Source organism: Trichomycterus rosablanca, unplaced genomic scaffold, assembly GCF_030014385.1.
Source record: "Trichomycterus rosablanca isolate fTriRos1 unplaced genomic scaffold, fTriRos1.hap1 scaffold_264, whole genome shotgun sequence".
In the NCBI taxonomy this organism is placed as follows: Eukaryota; Metazoa; Chordata; class Actinopteri; order Siluriformes; family Trichomycteridae; genus Trichomycterus; species Trichomycterus rosablanca.
The window spans coordinates 40,001-51,782 of NW_026947092.1; the positions used below are offsets into that span (position 1 = coordinate 40,001).

General features: G+C 41.7%; 1 protein-coding gene across 1 annotated transcript; it reads right to left on the bottom strand.

The window, feature by feature from the left end:
• Window positions 1-3,412: 3,412 nt before the first annotated feature.
• On the bottom strand, window positions 3,413-10,114 carry LOC134307295 (potassium voltage-gated channel subfamily A member 2). Its single transcript, XM_062990452.1, has 2 exons — window positions 10,006-10,114; window positions 3,413-5,485 (listed from the first exon to the last, which is right to left on the bottom strand). Exon 2 carries the CDS (start codon window positions 5,380-5,382, stop codon window positions 3,898-3,900), a length of 1,485 nt encoding a protein of 494 aa, XP_062846522.1. The 5' UTR covers window positions 5,383-5,485; window positions 10,006-10,114; the 3' UTR covers window positions 3,413-3,897.
• Between the last annotated feature and the right edge of the window lie 1,668 nt (window positions 10,115-11,782).

Below are 11,782 nucleotides of genomic sequence, written 5' to 3' on the forward strand. Positions count from 1 at the left end.
CGTCCCACCCCTGTCCTCAAGCGATTAAGGGTTGTCCACTCCTTACGGGTGAGGTGCTGGCCAGGAACATCTGTTGGATCTTTAATATAGTAATGAAGCGTAGATTCATTCAATTCCCTAATCCAGTTTCTCTGCCACTGGCACTAGCACCCGCCTCTTCCAACACATGAGAAGTCGCCGAAAGCTTCTTTACACCAGTCAGCAGTGGATTCCGTAGTGGAAACCGTATCCCACCTCCCTAATTTGGACACGCCCAACTGTGTCTGTTAAGCACCTGTCCAGGTTGGTAGCACCACTAAAACTCTCTTTTAACGCCCATCTGATTTTCTCTGACCCGCCAAAACGTACCCGGCATCAACGACATCCAATAGATCTTTCAGCCTCACGTCAGCAGCGCTACAGAATAGCAGTTAGCATGAACGCTCTTGGGAGGGTGGTCCTAATGTTTTGGCTCAACTATTAAACGTTATACAGTCCAAATTCATGTTATATACGATTATAAACGATTAATATCGCTGTTTTAATGTAATAACAGTTACCTAGCTAAACGATCCGCTACGGCATGTTGCTATAGAAGTTTACAGCTGCACAGTGGTGCCACCTACAGGTGAAAGTAAGAAATGTCCAATAAATGCGTCCAGGAGAGACGCTGCAGGCTGGATTTAATCAAAGGGTTTAATATGAGGTATAAAATCATTTCAAGTCGTGATGTGTGATTTGAGACAGCGAGACAGGTCTGTACTTTTATTAATAAGGAATGATGAAGTCTCGAGAACATGTTAAAGCACGGCTGGTTTCAGAATCGGGGCAGTTTACTAGCAAATAATGCAGGTTAAAATATAAACATCCTACGTCTGATACTTCTGGTCTTATTGTGATTATTATTTTCTATGATTATTAATATTAATAATGATGTTGGTTGGGGGTTAATAAAACGCAGGTGGATTTAGGACTGGACGGCAGGATTTGTTACGCTGCCCTCTGTGCTCACACAGGTTATAAAACCTTATAAAGGTGATATGTGCTTCATGTATTCAGGACGGACACAGAGAAACAGACGACCTTCCTGCACCGAGACCCTGAACAGGTGGTACAGGGTTTAAAATCCCAGATTAAAGACACACAGAGACAGATTATTAACTCTATATGGTACGTGTGGTTAATCTGACAGAGAGAATACTGATACGGTTATAATAAGAGTGAGAGGAGCGGTTATTAGCGTGACGTGAGGTCAGTATTATTGTTAGCTCATGCAGCGCTACTAGGACGGTGTTTAATCATGCATGCACTATTATTTATCCTATCGTACGCTAGAATATATCTCATATTAAAGGAAGCGCGGGTGTGAATACTTCTGTCTGTACACGAGCGTACGAGCTCTCCAGCATCATGACAACGGCAGGAAATCATTTAGACATAAATCAGAACGATACAGGTCAGGTACAGTGGCAGTGAGAGTCTCTTTGGTGACCTGCATCAGTGGAAACCCCCCCCCCCCCCCCCCATAACAAAAAAAAAACCAAAAACCCTCAACACCCCCCCCCCCCCTTCCCCCAAACACACACAACCTTACAGACCCTCACACACCAGGGCCGTAGCATTTCATTATTTCATTAGCATTCCGCTAACTCAATCACATCACGACTCATTTGCTATCACACTCGGCTGCCGGTAGCCTAGCATGCTAATTAAGGTACAAGTGCTACTATTAGTGCTAACAAGCTAGCCGGCTATTGCATAAATAATCCAGAACTCTTAATCGCTTCATTTTAAACTGATAAACAAAACTAGCTAGAAACTACAGGTCTAAATATCTAAATATAATTGCAGTTTATTTTGCTGAGTCAGATTGCTACCACCGATGCTAAGCTAAGCACAGAATGAACTCGGGAAGCAGAATCCTTCATTTATTTTGGGGAGTTTGGGGTTAATTGCTGCTGCAGGCTGAGCTGAACAAAAACACGACCAAATTATTTATTCAGATGTTCTGATTCATCTGATTTAGCCTTATAATGGGTTGTTATTTCATTTCTTAAATTAGTCGCTTACAGACGTTAATGTCCTCATGGACGGAGGGTGGCAGTGCCCAGGAATCAGTTTCTGACCATAATTAATAGCAAAATGTCAATAACTGACGAAGGTGAGAAATATCGTTATACTTGGAGGTACGGATGGCATTTAGGGATCAAGTTGGGTCTAATCAAGCTTGGGTCATCTGTACCAAAGGGTATTGGTTCCTTTTCCTTGGTGGTGGGTTTAAGTGTCACATAGTTTCAGAATTTAGTTCAGTTCTGGTTGAAAGGTTCTGGAACCTCAGTGGAACTACACATCTAAGTGCTCTGTTAAAGGGCTCAAACCACGCCCGCTACACCCAGTCTGATTATCTATGTTCTGGCTACGGCCTGGTCCTCATTATCCCTCCCAGAGACATAAAACAAACCCAAACCAATAAAACAACGTCCACAGTCCGAGCGTAGTATAAATATTGTGTGTGTGTGTGTGTGTGTGTGTGTGTGCATTAATAATGCGCTGAGTAACATTTACTTCATCAGATCCCAAAATCCAAGTCCACCATCAAGACCCTTTCTGTACTTTAATCAACTATTGGTCCGAATAAAATTGGTGCAGTGGTATTGGCCAATCAGAATGTTTCTCTATTCCAGGGGTTGGTGGGTCAGGTATAAATCCCAGCCTGAAGGTTCTCACAAGGACAAAATAATTGAGCTGTTGTTGCCTTCTGGATAAATATGATGGTATTTAGACCAGCACTATCTTGGACATCTATGAGCTTAGTGTACGTAAATGGGCACTTGGTGTCTCCTCCAAGTGTGCCATGCTGCCCCATGAGTTGAAGGTTGGAACACTTGGCAGCTTCAAGTACAAAACTGGCATCTCTGGTAGTGGGAATGGTGGCATGTCTTTCTCCCTTATAAAGGAGACAGCGCCCATCTTGGCCGCTTGGGGTGCCACCTTTCCAAAAGGGAGCCACTGCCTGTGGGAGTCAAAGCTTGCCAAGTCACCCAATATTCTCAAAGCTGGTTGATGTTACGGTGCAGCTTAAGCTCTAGTTGGTGGCGTTTTGGATAAACATCACCCCTCGACTGTCCTTCCAGACTGGTCACTTTTGTGCAACATGGCAACTTCAGCAACTGTGTCTGAAGTAACGATGATAGCTAAATTGGCAGCATGTTTATAAGTCAGTCGCTTACAGACGTTAATGCCATCGTGGACGGAGGGTGGCAGTGCCCAGGACCATAATTAATGCCAAAATGTCAATAACTGACAAACTAGTGGTGGTGGGTTTAGGTGTGACAGAGGAAACCTAGAGGACTCATCCCTGACCCCCCTACCTAAAGAAATTTAGGTTACATTAAAACCTGAATGTATTTAACCCCCATGAAGTGATGCTGGCACTGGGCAGAAGTCGTCGTGCCCGGACTTGGTGGCAGACTTGGACTTTAGGAACTGATCACGCTATTTTGGGTCCACAATCACAGACAGGAATGTAACGTTAGCATTAGTGTTATATATGGAATGATATAGTGGCTGGCAGTCGCTTGCGTACGGTCACTCGTTAGCTTGTGCGTGGCCGTGGTGTAGCTCTTCACCCCCTGTGGGTCGAGAGGGGCGTCCTCTTGGAGCTGGCAGTTTAATGATGGTCCCTTGTGCTACGATTCATAGCGGTTTGGCTACAATTTGGGCTACAAGCAGGGGTACATGGTGGCGTAAATGGTGCATAAAGGATTAAGGTAATGGTGAAGGGCGCTGGTACCTTAGAGTTCTTCAAAGTCACTCCTGGAATACAGTCAGAGACATTCAGACGGTCCTTGGTGCACCTGGGTTCTTCTGTGGTACATTAAACTAGAACAAGCTGGTCAATCCATCCCAGAAGTCCAGCTATACATCGGTGAGCATCTTGGTAATGTTGACGTAGTTGGTGTTGGCGAGGGTGCAGTTGCCCGTTTTAAGGTTCTCCTCGCGGAAATCCTCGTTGCTGTTATTGACGGCCTCCTGAATCTCCATGTAGTCGGACTTGCTCATGGTGGAGATGCTCTGGCTCTTCTTGAGTTCCTCTGAGTCTATCTTAGGAACGCTGGTCACGTTGAGGTACTGCGCCTGCTCCTCACCCTCCGTCTCTCTGTGGTAGAAGTAGTTGAAGTTTGAGACGATGACCGGCACGGGCAGAGCGATGGTCAGGACGCCGGCGATGGCGCACAACGAGCCGACGATTTTACCGCCGATGGTGGTGGGAACCATGTCTCCGTATCCGACTGTGGTCATGGACACCACGGCCCACCAGAAAGCGTCTGGGATGCTAACGAACTGTGAGTCCGGTTCATCCGCTTCTGCGAAGTAGACGGCGCTGGAAAAGAGGATAACTCCGATAAACAGGAAGAAGATGAGCAACCCGAGTTCTCTCATACTCGCCTTCAGGGTCTGTCCTAAAATCTGAAGACCTTTGGAGTGGCGAGACAGCTTGAAGATCCGGAAAACACGAACGAGTCTGATGACTCTGAGAATCGCTAAGCTCATGGCCTGCTGACCTTGCTGACCGTCTTCCGGACTCTCGGCCAGTTCCGTCCCCAGTGTTATAAAATATGGAATGATGGCGACGATATCGATGATGTTCATGATGTTCACGAAGAATCCCGCTTTGCTTGGGCAGGCGAAGAACCGGACCAGGAACTCGAAGGAGAACCAGATGATGCACAGCGTCTCCAGGATAAAGAAGGGATCGGTGAAGTAGGTGGACTTGTAGCGCATGGTGGAGTTGTTCTCGCTGTTGTAGACTTTGTGGTTCTCCATGTCATCGCTACGGAAAATGGGAAGCGTTTCCAGGCAGAAGCTGACGATGGAAATCAGGATGACCTTCACTGAGATGATGGCAATGATCCGGGCGGGGCCGGAGCTCTCGGGATACTCGAAGAGCAACCAGACCTGCCTCTGGAACTCATTCTCAGGTAAAAGTTTCTCTTCCTCTTTGATGAATCCTTCATCCTCCCGAAAAATCTCAATGGCCTCTTCGCCCAGCTCGTAAAACCGTATCTCCTCGGAGAAGATGTCCAGGGTCACGTTCACGGGCCGCCGCAGTCGCCCGCCTGACTGGTAATAATACAGAATGGCGTCGAAGCTGGGTCGGTTCCGGTCGAAGAAGTACTCGTTCCGCAGGGGGTCGAAGTAGCGCATCCGTTTCTTGGGATCCCCGAGTAACGTGTCGGGGAACTGCGACAGGGTCTTGAGCTGCGTCTCAAATCGCAGACCCGAGATGTTGATGACGACGCGCTCGCAGTACTCATGGTCAGCCTCGGGGTCGTAGGTGTCCTGAGGTTGCCCCGGATGAGCCGCCGCTTCGTCCATCGGGTCGCCCGTGGCCACCGTCATGATGAGAAGGTCTTATTCAGGAAGATCTTACGAGGGAAGGGTTGGGTACGTTCAACACCCCCGTCTAGATCCTCTCAAACATCAGGTGAAGATCTGAGATGAGCTGTAAAAAGCAGAAAGAATCTCAGAAAATGCAACAGATTCTTACATTTTGTTCTGTGTCACATTACTTTCTCTTTATAACGAGTAATGAGGAATTTAACGTTCAATTTTGGTCTTTCAGTAATTTAAAACCTTGGGGTGACACCACACATTCACATCTAGGGTTAGGGTTAGGGTTAGGTTAAAAAACCTAATCTTGATCCACATGTACTAGCTAATTATAGGCCAATTTCAAACCTTCCTTTTGTCTCTAAGATATTAGAAAAAGTCGTTTCCAAACAGTTATGTTCTTATTTGAATGAAAATTGTATTCATGAAAAATTTCAATCAGGATTTAGACCCAATCATAGTACCGAAACCGCATTAATTAGAGTAGTTAACGAGTTGTTAATGTCTTCTGATAATGGATGTGTCTCTTTTCTTGTTCTATTAGATCTTAGTGCAGCGTTTGATACGGTCGATCATAACATTTTACTGGAGAGGCTAGAAAATACAGTAGGTGTTAAAGGACTCGCACTCTCTTGGTTTCAATCATATCTGACTGACCGCTCCCAATTCGTTTATGTAAATAATAAATGCTCGGAAACTACAAAAGTAAAGTATGGTGTTCCACAGGGGTCGGTACTGGGACCGCTATTATTTACACTCTATATGCTTCCACTAGGTGAAATTATTCATAAACATGGCATAAAATTTCACTGCTATGCAGATGACACACAGCTGTATATATCAGCCAAACCAAATGATACTGACACAATCAGTAAGATAGAAGATTGTGTAAACGACATAAAAAACTGGATGTCGTGTAATTTTCTTTTACTTAATTCAGATAAAACAGAGGTTTTACTTGTTGGCTCTAAAGCTGCAAGAGACAAGTTGTCTAACCTGGTGCTAAACTTAAACACGTTCTCTGTTACTCCCAGCCCAGATGTAAAAAACTTAGGTGTCACAATAGATTCAGATCTTTCCTTTGATACACACGTTAATAATATTACTAGAGTTGCTTTCTATCATTTGCGTAACATTTCTAAAATAAGAAATATACTATCTGTTAATGACGCCGAAAAACTGATCCATGCGTTTATAACTTCTCGGTTAGATGATTGTAATGCTCTTCTAACTGGATGCTCTGGTAGATCCTTAAACAAACTCCAGTTAGTTCAAAATGCAGCAGCTCGAGTGCTAACTACAACTAAAAAATTTGACCATATTACTCCTGTTCTATCATCTCTACACTGGCTGCCAGTTAAATTTCGCATTGATTACAAAATACTTTTACTAACTTATAAAGCGCTACACGGTCTGTACCACAGTATCTGAGTGAACTTATTAATCACTACAGCCCAGCGCGTCCACTTCGTTCACAAGATGCAGGGTTACTTATAGTTCCTAAAATTAAAAAGATCACGGCTGGTGGAAGAGCATTTTCTTACAAAGCTCCACAACTCTGGAATAATCTTCCTGCCTCTATTCGGGATTCGGACACAGTCTCAATGTTTAAGTCTAGACTGAAAACATATTTATTTTCTCAGGCTTTTGATTAGTATAAACAAAGGCGCAGAGCTTGGGGGTTCTTGGTCATAGAAACTTGTGGTGATCAGGGATGTTGGGTTGCTGTCGTTCTGCCTCTCTTGTCCGATCACTCAGGTTTGGTGACGGTGGGGAGATGGGCGCTGATGTCCTGTGAAAGCCTTCATGACCTTGTTACCTGCTCGCTCTCCCTTTTAGTTATGCTGTAATAATTAGGGCTGCCGGAGTCTAAAACTCTCTGTAAAACTGTTTGTCAACTAGCATTGTACATTATTAACTACATTCTCTGTTGTTTTACCCCGAGGGCATTCTGATGGAAACCTGTTTACCCGCCGAGGTTAAGGATTAAAGTCGAGACTGCCGGGACAACGATGCTGCTCCTGTCAGATGTGACGGGTCTGGAGTAATTGCAACGACAAGAAATCACTACAGACTTTATTGAAGACTAGAGCGGATAACAACTCTATTATTATTTAATTGTTTATTTATCTATTTATTACCAGTTATGACTTTTAGATCATTTAATTCTGTGTTTGTATGATTTGTGTAAATCGTGTATTTATTTAAAGTATCCTCCAGGCCACCCATGAAGGATGGGCCCTGCTGAGTCTGGTTCCTCTCAAGGTTTCTTCCTGTAATTTTCAGGGAGTTTTTCCTTGCCACAGTCGCCCTCGGCTTGCTCAACAGGGGTTTTTGTATCTGTTGGTCCTGGATTTTGTAAAGTTGCTTTGAGACAATGTCTATTGTAAAAAGCGCTATATAAATAAAGTTGACTTGACTTGACATCTAGAGGTCTTGTCCTTTACACAAAGAGGTTTCATTGGATTCTCAGAATCTTTCAATAATAACAAAGACTGTTGATGGTGAAAGTCCTACAGTAATGTGCTCATAAAAGTTCCTAACCTGCTGGACTCCTAACTTAAGTTTATTAGATCTGATGGATGGAGATATCTGAGAGATGAGATGTGGTACCTCAACTCCAAATCTATGAAACTCGACGCCCTTCATGGAGAAATTTGTACCTTAAACTCGTCGCTTTGTTCGGCGCTCGGCTTGATCAGTAAACCCTGATCAGCGTGTGAATCTGATCTGAATCTGCATCAGTGTGGAATAAGGTGCAGATCCAGGGTTACAGCTCCACATGTATCTGTGTTTATCTGGATTCTCCTCCCTGTTTCACTTTTAAACTTGTGTTACAGCTCCAGCTTCTGAGAAATGGTGAGAATCAGAATCAGCTTCTCCCAGTCTAAAATAAAGCTTAACGTGGTTTAATGTAGTAAAAGAAGGAGACAGGAGCACTAAACTTCTCTTCATTATTACTGCTCATAAGTTCCTCCACTAATCACATTCCTCACTCGCTGTTTTACTACAGTAAGTCACGCTAAGTAAGTTTTGTGCACCGCCGTCACACTTCATAGGAAATAACGGCACAGCGGCACAGAAGCGGTTTGGTCTCTTCTCGTGTGAATGCGCCGGTGCTGAAGGGAATACAGTATTCCAACATCGAGCATCTCCAGCATTAAGAAGCGTCAGGAAACAATAAAGAAGTAAAACTAAAGTGCAGCTTTTATTGTATTGTTATTGATGTGTAACTGTTAGTAATTGTATTTCAGTGTGTTTATATTATATTTGTGTTATTTTCATTGTTTAAGTGTCAAAAACAACCTCATTATTTTACATGAGACTAAAATATCTGCAGCTCCACGGGAACAGGTTCTCCAAACATCCTTATGGGAGAAAATACCTCGAAACTCAACGTCTTTAAAACTCAACACCACTCCCAGAACCCACTGAAGTCCAGTTTTAAGGTACCGCTGTATCTGAGATCTGAGATTTTTGGATCTGATGAGATGTGAGATGTTTGGATCTGATGGATGGAGATATCTGAGATGTTTGGATCTGATGGATGGAGATATCTGAGATGTGAGATGTTTGGATCTGATGGATGGAGATAACTGAGATGTGAAATGTTTGAATCTGATGGATGAGGATATCTGAGATGTGAGATGTTTGGATCTAATGGATGGAGATATCTGAGATGTTTGGATCTGATGGATGGGGATATCTGAGATGTGAGATGTTTGGATCTAATGGATGGAGATATCTGAGATGTTTGGATCTGATGGATGGGGATATCTGAGATGTGAGATGTTTGGATCTGATGGATGGGGATATCTGAGATGTTTGGATCTGATGGATGGAGATATCTGAGATGTGAGATGTTTGGATCTAATGGATGGAGATATCTGAGATGTTTGGATCTGATGGATGGGGATATCTGAGATGTGAGATGTTTGGATCTGATGGATGGAGATATCTGAGATGTGAAATGTTTGGATCTGATGGATGGGGATATCTGAGATGTGAGATGTTTGGATCTGATGGATGGAGATATCTGAGATGTTTGGATCTGATGGATGGAGATATCTGAGATGTGAGATGTTTGGATCTAATGGATGGAGATATCTGAGATGTTTGGATCTGATGGATGGAGATATCTGAGATGTGAGATGTTTGGATCTAATGGATGGAGATATCTGAGATGTTTGGATCTGATGGATGGGGATATCTGAGATGTGAGATGTTTGGATCTGATGGATGGAGATATCTGAGATGTGAAATGTTTGGATCTGATGGATGGGGATATCTGAGATGTGAGATGTTTGGATCTGATGGATGGAGATATCTGAGATGTTTGGATCTGATGGATGGGGATATCTGAGATGTGAGATGTTTGGATCTGATGGATGGGGATATCTGAGCTATGTTTGTGTGTTTGCTTTTATCTCCAGGCGATCAATATTCTTCTCACCACTCACGCTTCAGTCATCCACAGTAAACCCATCGTTCTCTAAGTGCCCTACAGGTCAGTGGGATGGGATCTGAACCCCTCCCAGCGCAGCGTGCATTAGCGCTGAAGGTTTTGCATCATGTAGGACCCCATAAAACCCAGAGAGACACCAGAAGTCAGACTGAAGTATGAAATCCTACCTGTGGTGCTCAGAAGCTTCCAGGATCATGTGTAGGTCCTGACGGCAGCGCTGCAGAGCTCCTCGGCTGCTGCAGTGATCAGGTCCTCCACCCAGGTTCAGGAGGAGCTGCGGTACCGATGCCGTCATCCACGCTCACATCTCCGGCGCTCACACAAGATCAAACATCAGCTCGGAGGAACCGGACGGAGCTTCTGCGGCTTTAATGGCCTGGAAAGATGCTGAGATGAGCAAACCCCCCCATCCCACCCCCACCCAGCCAGCAGCAGCACGTGTGTGATCAGGAGCGTCGGGTCTCCTGACTGCATCAGATATCTGCAATGAACAAAGTGTTGGGGGGGGGGGGGGGGGGGGTGTCAGTCCGACTCTGTATACAGAATAATAATAAATATCATCAGATTATTTATTTATTATTCATTCAGTGTAACGATCGATCATGCTCGTCTTTCACTCTGCTGATTTCTGCTGCTGCCACTTTAGCTGGAACTAATGTCCATATAATTATGAACTAAATCTATTTAATCATCTCATTTAGTACAAAAAATGTTTGTTATTAACAAATAAATAATGAATTAATAAAAAGAATGATTTTTTATATGTTTTATATATTATTATATATACTGTTATTTTTATCATTATTACTATTATATTATTATCACTGTTATTATATTACTGTTGTTATTTATTAATGTTGTTGTTTTTGTTATTAATATCATTATCACTATTGTTTTTATTATTACTATATAATTATAATATTATTTATTATTTTATATTTATTATATTTTTATTATTATTATCATTAATATTATTATTTATTATTTTTACATTATTATTATTTTATTATAATAATTATTATTATTGCTATTTTTTATTATTTTATTATTATTATTAATAATATTATTTTTATTATTATTATTATTATTATTATTTACATTTATTATTATTAATGTGTTATATTTATTATTGTTATTATTATTATTATTTATATTTATTATTATTATTTATTTTATTATTCTTTACATTTATTATTACTACTATTTTTATATTATTATTATTATTATGCTTTACATTTATTATTATTATTAATAATATTTTTATATTTATTATTATTGTTATTATTTTATAATAATAATTATTATTGATATTATTATTATTATACTTGTGCATGTTAGATTTTCCTTCATATTTTAAAATGTGTGTGTAATTATCAGAGGTGCAGGAGCAGATTTTTTCTTTATAATTACTAAATGAGTTTTATATTCTATAGTTTAGACGGTTATAAATAAAGAAAAGTAATTAATAATTTAATCTGAAGCTATTTTTAGTGTTTAGTTCAGTCTGAGTGCAGCAGGTGGATTATTTTATACACGTATTTGGTTTAGAATTAACTTTTATTTCCTGCAACTTAATAACTAATATCAGCTATAAAATCATTACTTTATATTTTATAATATTTAATAAATAAATAATAAATTCCTCCTGTGTGAGTAAACCAGACTGAGCTGAGGTTCTTGTACACCCTGTATTTCCTCTCCTGATCTCTCTGAATCTAATGATGGGTGAGCGGCTCCTCCTGATCGGAGCTTTGATGTTTTTGGGAGCTTGTGCAGTGGGGTGTACCTGAGCTCGTGCAGGGGTGTGAAGCTGAAAGTGAGGGGTGAAGCTGCAGTGCATCATGCTGCATCAGAACCAAAAGCACAACATGCATCATCAGCCCGGAACAGACAACAGCAATCATCATCATCATCATCATCATTATATTAATCATTATTCTCATT

Coding starts and splice junctions, on each gene's coding strand:
- LOC134307295 (XM_062990452.1), bottom strand. CDS start 5,382: ATGACGGTGGCCACGGGCGACCCGATGGACGAAGCGGCGGCTCATCCG.